The sequence below is a fragment of the Arachis hypogaea genome, chromosome 20 (genome assembly GCF_003086295.3).
Source record: "Arachis hypogaea cultivar Tifrunner chromosome 20, arahy.Tifrunner.gnm2.J5K5, whole genome shotgun sequence".
Lineage (NCBI taxonomy): Eukaryota > Viridiplantae > Streptophyta > Magnoliopsida > Fabales > Fabaceae > Arachis > Arachis hypogaea.
The window spans coordinates 108,251,282-108,270,671 of record NC_092055.1 but is presented as its reverse complement, the minus strand read 5'-3'; the positions used below and the strand labels follow the sequence as shown (position 1 = coordinate 108,270,671).

Genomic DNA, 19,390 nt, shown 5'->3' with positions numbered 1-19,390 from the left:
CAGCAAGTGCACTGGGTCGTCCAAGTAATACCTTACGTGAGTAAGGGTCGAATCCCACGGAGATTGTTGGTATGAAGCAAGCTATGGTCACCTTGAAAATCTCAGTTAGGCAGATATAAATTGATAATGGTGTTTTCGAATTTAATATAATAAAAGGGATAGAAATACTTATGTAAATCATTGGTGAGAATTTCAGATAAGCGTATGGAGATGCATTTGTTCCTCTGAATCTCTGCTTTCCTGCTATCTTTATCCAATCAGTCTTACTCCTTTCCATGGCTGGCTTTATGCAAGGGCATCACCGTTGTCAGTGGCTAAATCCCCTCCTCCCAGTGAAAAATATGCTCACATGCTCTGTCACAGCACGGCTAATCATCTGTCGGTTCCCGATCATGCTGGAATAGGATTCACCCTCCTTTTGCGTCTGTCACTAACGCCCAGCACTCGCGAGTTTGAAGCTCGTCACAGTCATTCAATCATTGAATCCTACTCGGAATACCACAGACAAGGTTTAGACTTTCCGGATTCTCTTGAATGCCGCCATCATTCTAGCTTACGCCACGAAGATTCTGGTTAGGAGATCTAACAGATATTCATTCTAGCTTATTTCATGTAGAACGGAAGTGTTTGTCAGGCACGTGTTCATAGGGGAGAATGGTGATGAGCGTCACACATAATCATCACCTTCATCACGTTCTTGGGTGCGAATGGATATCTTAGAAGCGAAATAAGATGAATTGAATAGAAAACGGTAATACTTTGCATTAATCTTTGAGGAACAGCAGAGCTCCACACCTTAATCTATGGAGTGTAGAAACACTACCGTTAAAAATACATAAGTGAAAGGTCCAGGCATGGCCGAGATGGCCAGCCCCCAAAACGTGATCAAAGGATCATAAGGTAATCCAAAAATGTCAAAAAGACTAGTAAAAGGTCCTATTTATAATAAACTAGCTACTAGGGTTTACATGAGTAAGTAATTGATGCATAAATCCACTTCCGGGGCCTACATGGTGTGTGCTTGGGCTGGGCTTTAGTGTTGCACGTGTAGAGGTCCTTCTTGGAGTTGAACGCCAGCTTTTGTGCCAGTTTGGGCGTTCAACTCTAGTTTTGGCTCCTTTCCTGGCGCTGGACGCCAGATTTGGGCAGAAAGCTGGCGTTGAACGCCAGTTTACGTCATCTATTCTTGGCCAAAGTATGGACTATTATATATTGCTGGAAAGCCCTGGATGTCTACTTTCCAACGCAATTAGAAGCGCGCCATTTTGAGTTCTGTAGCTCCAGAAAATCCACTTTGAGTGCAGGGAGGTCAGAATCCAACAGCATCAGTAGTCCTTCTTCAACCTCTGAATCTGATTTTTGCTCAAGTCCCTCAATTTCAGCCAGAAAATACCTGAAATCACAGAAAAACACACAAACTCATAGTAAAGTCCAGAAATGTGAATTTAACATAAAAACTAATGAAAACATCCCTAAAAGTAACTAGATTCTACTAAAAACATACTAAAAACAATGCCAAAAAGCGTATAAATTATCCGCTCATCAGGACACCAAACAAGCTTTCCATTGGTTCAAAATGATGCAACACTCGTCAGGAAAAACAACTCAATCAACAGTGAATTTTCAAGAAAGAACCTTTGACTAAAGAAGGACAATTGGGAGGACAATCAACACACTAGATAGAAACAATTTAAGTTGACTTAGAGGAGCATGAAATTCACAAGAGAAGAAAAACTGTGACTACTAGTGGTGTTCATAAAAGAAAAAGAGTAATTAAAAACAAAATCAAGTATCATGACCATAGAAACACAAGCTTAAAGAATTAGCCCATACTTGAGAGGAAAGGTATGAACCTAATATTTTCAAAAGAACAACAATTACGTAAATAATGTATCATACTAAATTAAAGTCAATTTGTCAAACGAAAACTAACTGGAAATAAAGTGAAAAGCCTTTCCTTTAAGAATTTAAAAATACCTAAGTACGTAATCAAATAGAGTTACGTATAGGGACCGTAATAAAATTATTTTGAAAAGTCAAATTGTATTTAAAGTAAGTGTAGTTCCGTAAACCAGTAAAAGAACATGCGAGGTATTGGAAATAAATAGTTTTTAAATTGCATAAGAAATTTTCAAAGTTTTATATAGATATGTGTATATCAAATCAAAAGCGATTTTATAAAAGTTTGAAAATTGGTTATAAATATAGTCAATTAAGAGAAAAACTGAATCACCATTTTTTTAAAGACTAGAAGTAAGGACATAAAAAGACGCGTTGCATCAAGACAAGTTCAAAATCATGTCGAAAAATTAAAGAAAAGAGCTCAAACAGAGAAAGACAGATACACAAAGAAATTCAAACCGGCATATGCAATTTAGAATCAAGAAGAATGCATATGAACAGAAAAATAGGATTGAAAACATCAAACTGCTTCCCAAAAGAATTGACAAGAACATCAAAATAGGCTAAGAAACAATAAGTCACATGACATCCAACAGAATCCAAAGCACATAACTGAGTAACCTCGAGAAAAAGTTTCTAACGTTTCCAAAACCCGCGATTTACTTTACTCAAAATTCGTATATCATCTATGATAACCCATCAGTTACTTTACATGACAAACGCTCAGAGTATGCAATTGAAGCATAGTCGGTCCATTCCTCAGGCTCTACAGGAAAGACCGCTCTGATACCACAAATGTAACACCCTAACTATCAAAATGTCATGCTTCCGGCTGCGCCACTCTGATAGCTCGAGTATTACCACGACTTTTATAATATTTAAGACTAAAATATGAGCCTGTTTAAAACTTAAAACCGCATAACACTTCGATAACTCTTTTTCGTGAAAACCTAAACATACATGCACATACAATTCAGATATAACCTTAAGATATATATATATATATATACATATACATAACACTAGTTTACAATTATACATATCATAATTTCCTATCCCTCTTACAAGCTTCATAAAGATAAAGGTGAGGAAAAAAATAATAGCTACGGTGATACAAAAAGGCCGAATAAATAGAAAATAAACATAACTCTCTTGAAGCTTCGTCTTCCATATCCTGAAAAGGAATAACCTGTAGGGGAGTGAGAACGTCGTCCTCGCTTGTTCTCACTATAGGATTACAGAATTTGCTATAACAAGATATGTAAAGATAAGATCATTCTTAGAGTTTAGTGATCATTGCTCGTCTTATGAGTCTTTCCAGAAACCATAGGTTCACATTCAAAATCCAGAAAATTCCTTTTTGAAGACTTGCTAAATTTCTCAAATATTCTAAAACAAAACCTTTTTCCAAAAAAAAAAAATGTCTGAAAAGTTTTTCCTAGACCGCAATCATGAAAGCAGTTACCTACGCGGTATAAATGATCATCCCGTTCCAAGCATAGGTTCATTAAGTCTATGCTGAACCGATCAGATACTTTATACAGAACTAGGACTCAATATACCAATCACGGCCTCAAGCCCATCCAATCCAACACGGCCCCCAGCCCAAACAACTAGATCAGCAACCAACTCTTCACAAACCAATCAATTCAAACACAATCACAATTAATGTGGTTCAAGCACAATCAAGAGCAATTACAACAAGTATAACAGTTAGCAGTTAACATAAGTATTCACATAGGCAAACCAAATACAATATGCACACCCAAAAAATATCACATAGATGCAAATGATGAATGCCTGTCCTACTGGCTGTGATATCACATTGTCGGTTCAATTGCCAACCCGACACATTCCCATGGGAATGTTGCCTTTCGATCATGTATAAATGGGAACTCTCTGGGATAACGTGCCCGCCACACGGTCCAGGATGTCAGTGCCTGCACACTCTTGTGATCCGAAAAGATGTGAGCGGGATACTTTGCCTCCGACCTCACATCTACACGTAAGCGGGATTAACCACCGTCCTTACGCGGGCGCCGCAACCTCGACAAGCGGGATTAACCACCGTCCTTGCCAGGCGCAAACGACTTATCAACAATCTCGTCAATTATCAAATCTCTCAGCATAAGCGGGATGAACCCGGCCCTTACGCCTACCAAACAATAACTCATCAATCTTGATGATATCTACAATCAATCAGGCTCAAAATCTTAATTCAAAATCATTCTTGGCCCATTTACTTTTAAGTAACAAACATAGTCAATTCACAGCTAGCCAAGAATCACTTTTCAAAATGGAGCCACTTTCCACATCTTTCCAATACTTCCAAAGATCTCAAAACCATGCCAAGTTCAAAATCTCTTTGAAAGACTCAAAATCATTCTTTTTTAAATCAAGATTTGGTCGTAAGATTTCTCAGCGGACTCTCAAGACTTCAGGGGAGAATAACTTAACTCATTTCTTAAATTCCTTGAAAACCTCCGAAACTTTAACTTCTTGAGTTGAATAGATAGAATAGGGTTTAAACCCAAAACCAAATCGTGTTTCCAATTATTCCGCACCAATTTCAAAACCAACCAAACTTAAGCCAAAACCAAATCATTTTTAAACCAAAAACCAATTTTAGTTTCATTCTTAAATCTGTTTCCAAGGGCTCGGGAAGTATTTCAATTTTAATAAATCAAGATTCCAGAAAATACTTCAAGCTCTTCCTAAATGTCGTAAAGTAAAATAGATTAATTGAAAACCACGTTTATTTTAAACCCATTAAAACCCCCTCCAAAATCTGTTTACGTAAATCAATTTCCAAAACATAAAAATTTCATATTTAAATTGATTTTTAAGGCATAATTCCTTTCTTAATAATTACATCCAAGATATAGAGATTTTCCTACTAAGGCAAATTCAAACATAATTTATTTCTCAAATATTTAAGTCAAATCATAATTCATTCTTTTCCAAAATAACAATTCCAATCAAAATCTCAGGTTTTCTAGAAATTTCGGCAGCATCTCCCCTAAAACTTGGACTTTGCCACCCTTTTTGGGTCCCAACAAAACTAATCATCAATCGTTTCTGACAGGTTCAAGACTAAATCAGTTTCCAATAAAACAAAACTCAACTTTCAAATTATCAAAAATCATTCAAATCAACCAATCCAGAAATCTCCAATTTATCAAAATCAGACATTGTTACAATCAAACAAGCACCCATATTCATTCAAGATAAAACCAGACAATTCATAAGACTCACATAACCACCAGAAATACATTATGTACAGCATATCTATTTATAACAACTTCCACTTTAAAATGAATCAGTTTGTATAAAAAGCCCCTACCTCGATACGTTGAAATCACAACCCAAACTCGCTAACTAACTCCTTTCGTATTGACCCGAATCGACTGCAGTCAAAACCTCAGCTCCAACCCGCTTTCTCAGCGACCACAACCACTCTAATCGCCACATATAATAGCCGAGATTAACTCTCATAACAACGAATGCTACAACACCTCAACGTATAATGGAGCAGTAACTAAAGGGCTTTCAGATCGAGACGCTTACCGAACGAAGAAGGAACGACTGAACCGAAATAGCGGCGGTCTCCGAACCGGCTTGGCAGCAGCCCCAGCAGCCACCTCAAGCAGTAGCAGCTACTGGATTCCAACAACAACAACGATAGTGGCGTTCCCGGCGGCAGCAGCGGCGGCATGGAGCTCCGGTGACGCAGCAGTAGCGCGAGCATGACGACGGCAAGGCCAGTAGCTCTGCGGCGGTTCTCCCTCTTGCGTCCTCTGTTTATGACTCCAACGACGAATCTGATGGCGGACCTGAAGGCAAGGTGAGCTCCCTCTCTTCTTCGCGAACGGCGACTTACAGCAGGGATGGTGGATGGCGGCGGTGCGAGCAGCGGGACGCGGCGACGACCTCCTTCCCGCGGTGGCTCCCTCACGAGTTCTCTCTCTCTCTCTCTCTCTGCCCGATCTCCCTCTCTCGTTGGTGTTGGGTGGCAACGGCGGAACAGGTTCCACGGCAAGGACGGCGGCAACGCCAAGGACGTCGCGAAGACGACGACGGACGCGCGCCATTGGCGACTTCTTCTCCTCTCCTTCCTCGGCTTTTTCTCTCTCTTCCCTCCTGGTGGTGACATGACGGCGTGGGGACGGCGGCAGCTGAGCGTGGCGCAATGGTGGTGCGAGCTGGACGCGGCTGGGGTGGTGCGACTCTCTCCACCGGCGCCCTCCCTCTTCTCGGATCCCCCTCTCTTCTCTCCTCCTCCCTGCTTCCGTCTCCCCTTTCTTCTTTTCTTTTCTTCTTTCTTTCTGTTAACCGTGGGTAATGGGGCTAGGGTTTGGTTGGGGAGTGTGTGTGAGAGAGTGTTGTGTTGTGGTAGAATTAGGGTTTCAATTTGGGGATTTTGGGTTTAATTAGAGTAAGGTAATTTTAATAAAATTTGAACATAGAGTATTAATTTGAAAAACCAATTTAATCTCTAAAATTACTTTAAAATATTATTTGTGGTATAAAAATACTAATTGATTCTCATTCAATTTCTCTAATTGAAAATGCATAGTAATATAATTAATTTTCTTTGTCCTTAAAACTTATAGTATTGAATTATGAAAATATAAAGTATTTAAATTAAGTCGTATATAAAACTCTTATTATTTAACAACTACTAAATTTATAATTTAAATATAGATAATAAATCCATAATTATAGAGTTTGGATAAAAATCCTTAATTTATTTCAAATCCAATTAATCAAAACAGCCTTAATTATTTTCAATAAAATAATTTCTAAAATTAAAACTATAAATAAATATATAATTTGAAATTAGTTTCAAAATAAGACTTTTCAAAAGTCTTGGGTCTTACATCCTGCCCGGAGGATTTTGGAGGCCAAACTTCGAGCTCCTGTGTGGGTTCCGCATATTCCCTCATGAGCTTCGGATAATGCTATTTCGGCCTCATTTTTGTTGAGGCATTTCAGAAGTGGTCGGGGGTATCCTCGGCGATATAGAGAGCCATTTATTATAGTGAAAAAGGATGCTTGTCATCGAAACCGTTTTGTATTCTCGATATTGTCCGGCGTGTTCCCTTTTTGCAAGTAATGTATAAATGGGGTTTGCCAATCTGGTTCCTATGTAACACTCACAACATCGGTTAGAGTAACACTTGGAGTTGTTATTGTGGACTGGTGTAATATAGATAAGTCGGCTTGTGTGCTGCCGAGCTTAGACAAAATGTCTGTCCTGTGATTCTGTTCTCGTGGTATATGATTTATTTCGAATTCAGTAAATTTTGAACATAAATTCTTTACGAGCTTTAGGTATTTAGAAAGTAAGGGATCTTTTACCTGGAATGAATCATTTACCTGTTGTACTACCAGAAGTGAATCGCAATATACCTTGATGTTGGTAATTTGGAGATTTAAACAAAGTCGGAGTCCAGCGATAAGGGCTTCGTATTCTGATTGGTTGTTGCTGGCTTTGAAAGATAGATGTATTGAATGTTCTAGGATAAAGCCATCGCTGCCTTCAAGTCGAATGCCTGCGCCACACCCTTGAATGTTAGAGGAACCATCGACGTATAATGTCCATTTTATTTTGTGGTCGTCTTTTGTAGGCATTGTTAATTCTGCTACAAAGTTGGCAAGGAATTGGGACTTGATCGGTCCTCTGGCTTGGTATCTGATATCAAACTCGGACAATTCGATCGACCACTTTACAAGCCTGCCAGCAATTTCTGGTTTGTGTAACACCTGGCGTAATGGGTGGTCTGTTCGAACATAGATGACATGGCTCTGAAAATAAAGTCGGAGTCATCTAGCCGAGAATAGCAGTGCTAAGGCCAACTTTTCAATCCTCGGATAGTTGACTTCAGTGTTTTGTAGTGTTTTTTTGACGAAGTATATTGGATGTTGAGCTTTGTCCTTTTTTGTAATAAGAACAGAGCTTATCGCCCAGTCAGTAACTGATAAGTATAAGTATAAATCTTCCCCTTGTAATGGTTTTTGTAAAATCGGCGGTTGTGAGAGAGTTGTTTTTAGGTTAGCAAAAGCTCGCTCACAATCATCGTTCCAGTGAAAAACATTTTTCTTTTTAAGGGTTTGGAAAAAAGGAATAGATTTTAGGGCCAAGCATGGGACAAATCTGGATAGGGCAGCAAGTCTGCTTGTTAATCGTTGGACTTCTTTTAATATCCTCGGGCTTGACATTTCTAATACAGCTCGACATTTGTCAGGGTTGGCTTCAATACCCTTACTTGTTAATAAAAAGCCTCGGAACTTGCCACCTTGAATAGCGAAGGCGCACTTTTCTGGATTCAAACGCATGTTGTATGATCGTATCTGGCCGAAGATCTCAGTTAGCTCATCGATGTGGTTGTGTCCGACCTTGGTTTTGGCGACCATATCATCAACGTAAACTTCTATGTTGCAGCCGATCTGTTTAGTAAAGACTTTATCCATAAGACGCTGATAAGACGCTGATATGTCGCTCATGCATTCTTTAGTCCAAAAGGCATAACTTTATAACAATAGTTACTAAATTCAGTGATAAATGCCGTTTTATTTTGGTCAGAAGGGTGCATAAGGATCTAATTATAGCCCGAATATGCATCCATGAAACTTAAGGTGGCATAACCAGAGGCGTTGTCCACCAGAGAATCAATGGATGGTAGGGGATAAGAATCCTTCGGGAATGCCTTGTTTAAGTCAGTAAAGTCAACGCACATGCGCCACTTACCATTCTGCTTCCTTACCATGACGACATTGGCGAGCCAAGTAGTAAATCTGATCTCTAGGATGAAGTCGGCATTAATCAGTTTTTGAGTTTCTTCTAATGAAGCTCGTTTCTTTTCTTTGCCGAGGTTTCTTTTCTTCTGTTGAATTGGTCGAACGGAAGGGTTGATGGCCAGTTTGTGGCTGATAATTTGCGGGTTGATGCCAGGCATATCGGAAGGCATCCAGGCAAATAAATCAGCATTTGCTTGTAGGAATTCTTATATCGTAGCTAGTTCTTCTTTGTTTATTGCTGTTCCTACAAAGGTGTATTTGTTAGGGTCTTTATTGAAATGTAATTTTTGTAACTCGCCTGTTGGTGTAGGTCGTTCTAGGAAGTCAGCTCTAGGATCCAGATCGGCAAACTCCGCGCTATTGTCTACGACGAGGACATTGTTGATTTGAGGTTGTGTTGTCCCATTTTTGAACTTCATTCCGATGTTGTAGCACTGCCGTGCTTTTTTATGATCACCATGGATGGTAACAATGTGTTCATCCTGTACAGGAAACTTGACACAGAGGTGAACTGTGGATACGATTGCGCCGAACTTGTTTAAGAAAGGTCGGCCAAGTATAAGGTTGTATGGGCTAAAGCAATTAACTACTAAATATTGAATATCACATGTTTTGAATAGAGTATTCTCACTCAGTGTGGTTTTCAACCACACAGATCCGAGTATTGGGACTCGCTCGCCCGAGAAACCGACAAGGTCTCCCCCGGTTGGTTGCAGCCTGTTATCGCTTAGCTTCATTTTCTGAAATGTAGAGTAAAACAGGACGTCAGTGTTGCTTCCCGGATCTAAGAGTACCTTCTTTACTAATAGGTATCCCAGTTGAATTGTGTTAACCACGGGGTCATCCAAATTTTGAATATTAGAGTTGAAATCCTCCCACGTGAACGTCATCTTGAAGAATTGAGGTGTTAGTTGGTGCTCGTGCTGTGCTCCTTCGACCGAGTATACTGCTCGAAAAGATCTTTTCCTAGCTGAACTTGATGAGCCCCCACTGGCACCTCCACTTGAAATACAATTAATGATACCTCGTGGTTGTTCATATTGAGTCGAGGATGGCTTGTCTTTTCCTCGGTTTGGTTGTTCGGATGAAGCATTGCCCCCAGAGGTTGGAGTACGTCTCTGAATGTGTCCTCCAATATATTTGTTAAGGTGACCTTGCCGAGCCAAACGTTCCAGAAGGTCTTTGGCGACCACACATTTGTCAGTTGTGTGGCCGTGCTTTTGATGGAAGGCGCAGTACTTGGATTTGTCGACATTTTTTGTATCTTGATACGTGCCTGCCTTTCTTGGTGGTCTGATCAACTTTGAGTTCAGAATCTCTTTAATTATGTCCTCCCGCTTGGCGTTAAACTGTGTGTAAGAGTCAAAGCGAGGGGTTAGTTTAAAATTTTTCTTACTATTAGGCATTTTTTCTTCGTCTCTCTAGTTCGTCTTGTCGGACTTCCGAGCTTGTCTAAGCTCCTCAATATCAATTTGGCCCTTGGCTTTCTCTCGGAATTTGGCCAATGTTCTTGGCTTGGATACTGCGATCGTCTCTTGGAACTTCCCAGGTTGGAGTCCGCTTTTGATTGCATGAAGGTGGAGTTCAGGGTGGAGGTCAGGTATGCTTATGGCGACCTTCGTGAAACGAGTCATATAGTCTTTCAAGCTCTCATTTTGTCCCTGCTTAATTGTATTCAGATAATCTAAGTCATGCAGATAAATTGCAGATCCAGCGAAGTGATCCTCGAATAGCTTGGCCAGCTGTTGGAATCGTGAAATTGAACCTACAGGCAAAGCACAAAGCCAATCAAGTGCAGAACCGTCTAAATAATTAGAAAAACAACGACACAAAACGGTATCAGATGCACTGTTGACGATCATTATTGATCGGAACTTCTTGATGAACTTTTTTGGGTCTCCGACTCCGTCGTAAGGCGTGAGGGTCAGTGGCAAAGTGAATCTTCGTGGTAATTCGAAATTCATCACTTCTGGTGTAAAGGGTCCCACAAGCTCATCCAGTTCCTCATCCTCGTCCTCAGGCCGGGCGTGCTCGACTCGAACGGTTTTAGACACATGAGTGGGGTCAGAATGATGTTCGGCATCCTCTGGTTGAAGCGGATTAGCATTGTTATTTTCAATCCGGCCATTGTTCAATTCGGTGATCTGGTCGGCGATTCTCTGATTTTCTTCTGCCATTCGTTGATTGGCCTGTTGTAGCTCAGCCACCATCCGGAGGAGCTCGGACAAGGTAGGAGGTAATACGTCAGCCATAGGTACAGGCGGGGGGATTGAGACCAAAAGAGGAAAAAATTTATCTCTTCGGCCCCACGGTGGGCGCCAATTGTTCTTGCCTGTAGAATAGATTGGCTCCTTGTGATGGATATCTGCCGAGCTATCTCCTTAAGAGGCCGAGCTGTTTACTCGCTGACTCCGAGCTTTTCCTTTGGACTTGTGAATACGTGGACGGTGAAAAAAGAGGGGGGGGGGGAGTGTACCTGCAAAGGCACTCCAATGCTTAAGTCAGTACAATGTGTAATTCGGATCTGTTTGAAAAGATACTCTTACCTTGCTTTTATATGGTCGGTGCTTTTATCGGTTACGATTTTCCTTCAACGTCGGTTTTGGAGAGGATTAATAACGTATATTGTTATAATGCCATATTAATCGGCGGTTTTGATCCATAACGTTAGTTTGCCGAGTTATAATTCATAAAGGCCGTGTTTGTAACGCAGATTACCGAGTTATTATCGTGTGATGCCGAGTTATATATGTGTAACGGCCATATCAGTTATTATTATTGTTATAATAATAATAATAATAATATATTTTTTCTATAGATCTAGATTCAACTCATCAATCGAAGTCTAATCGTATCACTTAGTTTTTTGAGAATTCCTAACATATAGAGTCTAAAAAGTTAGTTTACTAAAAGTCTTGATTATTGCAAAAACAAAAACAAAATAGAGATTGAAAATGGCAAACAGTTTTAAACAGTGATAGATCCATAAATTTTAATATGTAAGGACCAAATTCAAATGAATTTTTTAATAATCTTTTTTATTATATTTTTGTCATTACATACAAGTTATTGAGATATAATATGTATTTTAAAAAGAAATATCTAAAATATACAATATCATATACCAAAAAATATAATAATATAAATCATAATTAATATTCTATATAATAACACAATATTAAAAATGTTAATATTACTAAAAAAGCAAACAAATTTTTTAAAAATGGATATAGAGATGCGTATATAGAAATTAAATTGGTTAAATAAAAAATATTAGTGAATTAAACAAATTAAACAAATTAACACATAAACATAATAAAAAATAATACTTATGAAGTCACTAAATTACATAATATTTTTTATTCCCTTAAATACATGTCTCAATGTCTCATACATAGGTTTAATTTTTTAAAATTTTAGGAGGAGGTCGATGCTACTTTTTACCCCCTTTATGTTCGTCCCTGACTTTTAAAGATGGAAATGCATATAATTTGAATTACATATATATTGAATTACTTACTATCAATATCTCTAAAATGTCCACCCTTAATTCCTTTGTACGTATTTTTTATTTTTACTTTTGATTTTGTTTTGTTTTATTTTTTTCTTTTCAGTTTTTGATTTAGTTTTATTTATTTATTTATTGTTTTGGGTTATAACATCTTAGGAAAATTGGATGGATTCAAAAATTGAAAAATTATAAAATGAGACTTTTTTAAAAATTAATGTAACTTGAAAAAATGGGTTTATCATGATTCAAGAATTTGGTTTAATTAATTAAGGTTAGAGAAATAGTTAGTAATATGACCAGTAAACATCGGTTACGAGTTATAGCTCGGAAACGCATAATCCTCAATTATAACCGACTTTTCTTAAAGGACAACATTAATCTCTAATTGATAACGTCAAATATGAAATTAATCCTCTCCTCAGGCGTTACAACCTCGTCCACACAGGTATAAAGGGACAAGGAAACAACCAAAGGTAGGATCATCTTTTCATGAAAGAAGAATATTCATATACATATATCCCTTTGCTAACTTAAGCATCGGAGTGCCTTTACAGGTACTCAACCCCGCCGTTCCGGTCAACCGACGTATACTACATTTTGCTGGGAAGGATCGCCGACCTTCGTCAAGAGCTGAGTTATACCTCAACTCACTCAGGCAAGAACAGATTGGCGCTAGAGGAAGGGCCTCGTTTGAGATATTTCCTTTCGCGAGCCTTTGATTTCCTAACACTTGACGATGGCCGATGCCCCTCCCCCCACCCCGTCCGAGCTTCTTCGGATGGTAACTGAGCTCCAGCAAGCAAATCAACGTATGGCTGAAGCAAATCAGCACATGACAGAAGAAAACCAAAGAATGCAACAACAAATTCAACAATTGGTTAATGCTCTCCTGGAACATAACAATGATCGTCGCGAGCGACAAGAGAATGATGAACGACAGTCCCAACCGACTCATGTCTCGGAGACGCCTCAGGAGGACGATGCCGATCATCAGAACGAGGAGGCTACACCCAAGGATGAGAATGATGAGCGCGACAATTCAGCAGGACCTTTTACGGCTAACATCATGAATTTCCAACTGCCCAGATAATTCACATTCTATTTCCCGCTTCCAGGAGCTAGCAAAGCAGTTTGAAGACCATTTCACAGCGTCAGCAATTTACCTGCATGATTCCGATTATCTGACTACCATTAAGCAGGATCCGCAAGAAAGTTTGAAGGATTATATTACCCGTTTCACAAAGATCGCCATGCGAATTCCTGATCTACATCCAGAGGTACACTTGCATGCCATTAAAAGCGGCCTCCGACCTGGCAAATTCCAGGAAGCTATTGCAGTAGCCAAGCCAAAGACTCTGGCTGAGTTTAGGGAGAAGGCCAAGGGACAGATAGACATCGAAGAGCTCCGTCAAGCACGACGAGCAGAAAAGTCAGCCTTCGCGAAAGATGATGATAAAACTCGGGAGAGCAAGAAAAGTTTCAAGCCCGTGCCATGCTATGAGTCCTACACACATTTCAACACCAAAAGAGACGACACTATCAAGGAAATATTAAATTCCAAGTTAATCAAGCCACCCCGTAAGGCCGGCAGTTACCCTGAGCCAAAAAATGTTGATAAATCGAAATACTGCACCTTTCACCAAAAGCATGGCCATACTACAGATAAATGTGTGATTGCTAAGGATCTCCTGGAGCGCTTAGCACGGCAAGGACACCTTGATAAATTCATTGCAGGACACATGCAGAAACGCCAAATTCCAAACTCCGACCAACCTGCAACCGCTTCATCATCCAAAGAAAAAGACAAAACCCTGGCTCAACCCAGAGGGGTGATTAACTATATTTCAGGAGGTTACGCCAGTGGAGGAGAGACAAACTCGGGGAGAAAGCGCACATACAGAGCTATGTTGGCAGTTGGACATTCTTCCAGCAATCCTCAACCAACCCCGGACGTTCCCGAGATGACTTTCGGCTGTGCTGATTTCAAATCCAACCACGTCAACTATGACAATCCCGTGGTGATCTCGATTCAATTAGGAGACCTTATAGTTCAGAAAGTATTACTTGATCCAGGAAGCAGCGCCGACGTACTATTCTTCGCCACATTCCAGAAAATGAAGCTCAGCACTCATATCCTACAAACTTACTCGGGAGATCTAGTCGGATTTTCAGGAGAACGAGTCCCTGTGCTAGGATCAGTGTGGTTACAAACCACACTCGGTGAGCAACCCCTAACTAAGACCCAAGATATACAATATCTTGTGGTCGATTGCTTTAGTCCTTATAATCTTATATTGGAAAGACCTTTTTTAAATAGATTTGCTGCTATTGTTTCAACTTTTCATCTTTGTATCAAGTTTCCTGTACAAGACAATATAGTTGCAACTGTTCATGGTGATCTACATGAAGCTCAGCAATGCTACAATACCAGCCTAAAGCCGATTAAAAGAAGCACTCAGGCGCGTGTCGATTCAATACAATCTGGACGACCAATGCTAAACGAGCTTGATCCACGAGCCGACTTTGAAGATTGCCCTATGCCAAATGAAGATTTGACAAAGGTCATCCTCAATGAGGATCCAACCAAGTTCACATTCATCGGAACATCCATCAACAATGAGGAAAAACAAAAGCTGATCAATTGCTTGTGCCAGAACGCTGACCTATTTGCTTGGACTTCGGGGGATATGCCAGGAATAGACCCATCAGTGATCACACACAAGTTAGCAATCAATCCAACAGCTCGGGCGGTCTCCCAAAAGAAAAGAAACCTCGGAACCGAGAAACAATTAACATCCGTGGCCAAGGTTAAAAAGCTCATCGACGCCGACTTTATCAGAGAACTCCGCTTCACAACGTGGTTGGCCAACATCGTAATGGTAAAAAAGAATAACGATAAATGGCGCATGTGCGTCGACTTCACTGATTTAAATAAGGCCTCCCCTAAAGATGCTTATCCTTTGCCGAGTATTGATACTTTAGTTGACAATTCTTGTGGCTATGGCACCTTGAGTTTCATGGATACATACTCTGGTTACAATCAGATCCTTATGCATCCATCAGACCAAGAAAAAATAGCATTTATAACTGAATATGGTAGCTACTGTTATAATGTTATGCCTTTCGGATTAAAGAATGCAGGTGCAACTTACCAACGACTCATGAACAAGATCTTCGCGGAACAAATCGGCCGAAACATCGAGCTATATGTCGACGACATGGTCGTCAAAACGAAGCTCGGCCACCCTCATGTACAAGACCTCGATGAGATATTTGCACAAATCAGGAAATATAACATGAGGCTGAACCCCGAGAAGTGTGCTTTCGGCGTCCACGGCGGAAAATTCCTTGGATTCATCCTGACAAGCCGAGGTATTGAGGCAAATCTAGAGAAGTGCCAAGCAATACTTAGCATGCAAAGTCCGACGACTATAAAAGAAGTGCAACGTTTAACAGGCAGATTGGCCGCTTTGTCCAGATTCCTCCCATGCTTAGCATCTAAATCACACAGCTTTTTTCAATGTCTGAAGAAAGACAAAAAAGTCTTTACTTGGAATGAAGATTGTGAAATAGCATTCGCCGATTTAAAGCAACTCCTTTCAAAACCACCTATTTTACAGAAACCCAAGCTCGGCCAACCACTATATTTGTATTTATCTATCACTGATGTAGCGATTAGCTCTGTTCTCACTACAGAAGAAGACAAGCAGCAACGGCCTGTCTATTTCGTGAGCAAGTCATTACAGAATGCGGAACTTTGTTATCCAAGGCTCGAAAAGCTCGCCTTGGCCCTAGTCTTCTCTGCAAGATGACTCCGACCTTATTTTCAAAGCCACACAATCATCGTCAGAACCGATCACCCACTTCGTCAGATACTCAGTAAACCTGAACTGGCAGGCTAACTAATTAAGTGGTCCATCAAACTTTCCGAATTTGACATCTTATATCAACCACGAGGTCCCATCAAACCACAATGGTTAGCCGATTTCGTAGCTGAATTAGCAAGCTCACATCCAGAACGGGAAATCCAGACGTGGACCTTGTTTGTTGATGGTGCCTCAAACCCTCAAGGGTCCGGAGCTGGCATGCTACTGGAAAGCTCGGACGGCATAGCTCTGGAACACTCCCTCCGTTTCTCCTTCAAAGCCAGTAATAACCAAGCGGAGTACGAAGCCCTCATAGCCGGGCTCAGGTTAGCAGCCGATTTATATATTACCAATTTAACAATATATTGTGACTCTTTATTAGTTGTTCAACAAGTGAATAAAAGTTTCCAAACAAAAGATCAGATTTTACTAAAATATCTAGATGTTGTTCAACAACTACTAGCAGACTTCCCAGAAGTTAAAATCCACCACATACCTAGAGAACAAAACCATAGAGCAGATGTTTTGTCAAAATTAGCAACCACGCAAGCACACACTGCCACACTGTTGCAATCAACTCTAGATAAACCAAGCATTGATTTCTGAATAAAGACAGTTGGCAAAATTCTTATATTCAGTACCTCCGCCATGGATCTATTCCCGATGAAATTCAATATAAGAAAAAATTTAAAAGACAAGCATCTTTCTTTACATTGCTAAATAATGTTTTATATAGGCGAGGTTATTCTCGACCTCTCTTAAAGTGTTTGGACAGGGCTGAAGCCGACCTTGTTGTATCCGAAGCCCATTAAGGCATATGTGGAATACACTCTGGAGCTCGAAGCTTAGCACAGAAGGTTCTACGAGCCGGGTTTTACTGGCCCACGTTGTGGGAAGACAGCAGAAAAAAGGTCAAGACCTGCGACAAGTGCCAGAAGCACGCACCGATCATTAACCTACCTGCCGAGCACCTTCACCATTCAGTGGTAAGCTGGCCTTTTGATAGGTGGGGCATTGACATCCTCGGCCCTTTCGCCACTGCCTCAAGACAGGTAAAATATTTGGTAGTTGCCATCGACTACTTTTCTAAGTGGATCGAGGTACAACCTTTGGCAAAAATAACATCATCACAAATGATTAATTTCGTGTGGAAACATATCATCTGTAGATTTGGCATACCACAGCACATTATTACTGACAATGGTCGACAATTTACCGACCATAATTTCAAAGAATTTTTGCAGAATTTAAAAATCAGGTAACACTTCTCTTCAGTAGAACACCCACAATCAAACGGGTTGGCAGAGGCAGCAAACAAGGTCCTCTTACAAGCGTTAAGAAAAAAACTCGATAACGCAAAAAGGGCGTGGGCCGAGCTCATTCCTGAAGTGCTATGGGCATATAATACTACAGCACATTCAACAACAAAGGAAACTCCATTTCGTCTAGTATATGGCTCGGAGGCGATGATCCCCATAGAAGTCTCACAAAGCTCCCTGCGAACGCAAGCTACAAATCACGACCAAGCTTGGTCGGCCGAGCTTGACCTGGCTGAAGAAATACGAGATATAGCAGCTGTTCGACACCGAGCATTACAGCATCAACTTGCCCGACGACACGCAAGAAAAGTAGTTCCTAGAGGATTCCACATCGGCGACTTAGTACTAAGGAAAACAGAACAAGCTCGCCGACCTTCCACCCACGGAAAGCTCGCAGCAACTTGGGATGGTCCATACCGAATATGTGAAGTTGTAGGGAAAGGCGCCTACAAGTTAGAGCGTTTAGATGGAAACAAAATCTCCAGCACATGGAATGTACACTCACTAAAACAATATTACAGTTAAGGACAACAGCACGCTAGTACTCTTTTTCCTATCTTGAGATTTTTCCCAAAAGAGGTTTTTGCTCAAGAAGGTTTTAACGAGGCTAGCTTACCGACATATAAAATGTCAAGGTACTATTTATAAGTAATACCCAATATTTTTTACGAATTTTTATTCTTTTTTTCATGTTAAAGGTTGTTACCGAACTATCAGACCACAACGACCTTTTACGAAAGGGTTGCCAACCACATAACCAAGTCGCATTATTCAATCACGAATGCACAACATTTAAGCACTACCGAATGCTTAAATAACAGTATAATCAAGATATCCTCATAAGGATAAGACAGAATCATAACAACCATTCAGCAATAACAACCAAAGTTTCCAGTACATAACATACAGAAATAACAGTTTCTATTCCAAAAAGTCAGAACCCTCTGCAAAACACAGCCCAAAATGATGAACAGACCAACAAAAAAAAACTAATCAGGTAAGTTGTCATCGCCTTCCTCGGCAGCTTCCTCATCATCAACAAGCTCGCCATTACGAAATATTTTTCCAGGATCCATAGCAGAGAAATCCCCCTCAGGTACAAGAAATTTTGCCTGGTTAACAGCTCACTGAAACCCCTCTGCAAACGCATCCAGAATGTCACCTTCTTTCGCATTCTCCATTTCTTTCATTTTAGAGGTCAATTCAATAACTCGGTTACTTAAACTGACGAGTTCATCTTCCTTCTTCGCCAACAATTCCACTATCTTTTCCCGACCTTCTTTTTCAACCTTTAATTCACTTTCAACTTCAGCAAATTTCTCTTCCAGATCAGATAAGGCCTTTTCCTTCAATAGAAGCTCCTCTTTTAGAGCAACAGCTGCAGAAGCATCATGTGAGAACTTTTTGTGTTTCTTCTCTTGACTACGACCAATACTGGCAAGCCGAAAACCCAGTACCTGCCATTTAAAAGGCAATGCGTGAGTCACTATATTATTTTTTGTATAAATCAACAAGACTGGAAAACAAAACTCACCTGCAGAAATTGATCGACTCCTATGTCCCCGACCTCCTCCACCAAAGAAACATCGGTGGATGATTGAACAACTTCATCAGCAACGACATTAAACGGAAACTTCAGACACCAAACAGAAGAGCTCTCTCCTTCATTATCAAAAGCATGCAATTTTTCTTGTTTCAAGGTAAAACTCGACAAATCTTCTAGTAGTAACATTTCTTCCTTACTTCCTCCACCATCCAATTCAACCAAATCTGTTTTCCTCTTCTTAAACACAATTCTCTTTTTCTTCGGAGGTTGGTTAACCTCGGCCCCACCATCAACCTTTTCGAGGTTCGAAGAGGAACCTTCAAAATTCTTCGCCTTAAACTGAGATCTTAAGCTTGAAGCCGATACTCCAGGATACTTCCCAGCTACAAAAAAAAAAAAAAAACAAAACATAAGTAGCACATATAGTTAGCAGAACAAACATATC

At 40.1% G+C, this 19,390-nt stretch overlaps 2 protein-coding genes across 2 annotated transcripts; one reads left to right on the top strand and one right to left on the bottom strand.

Annotated features, from left to right (window-relative positions):
* Positions 1 to 8,909: 8,909 nt before the first annotated feature.
* On the bottom strand, positions 8,910 to 10,109 carry LOC112786121 (uncharacterized). The gene has a single exon (XM_025829537.1). The coding sequence runs from the start codon at positions 10,107 to 10,109 to the stop codon at positions 8,910 to 8,912; it is 1,200 nt and encodes a 399-aa protein (XP_025685322.1).
* A 7,437-nt stretch (positions 10,110 to 17,546) lies between these two features.
* Positions 17,547 to 18,217, top strand: LOC140183142 (uncharacterized). The gene is made up of 2 exons (XM_072231163.1): positions 17,547 to 17,894; positions 18,098 to 18,217. Exons 1-2 carry the CDS (start codon positions 17,547 to 17,549, stop codon positions 18,215 to 18,217), a joined length of 468 nt encoding a protein of 155 aa, XP_072087264.1.
* Positions 18,218 to 19,390: the final 1,173 nt, after the last annotated feature.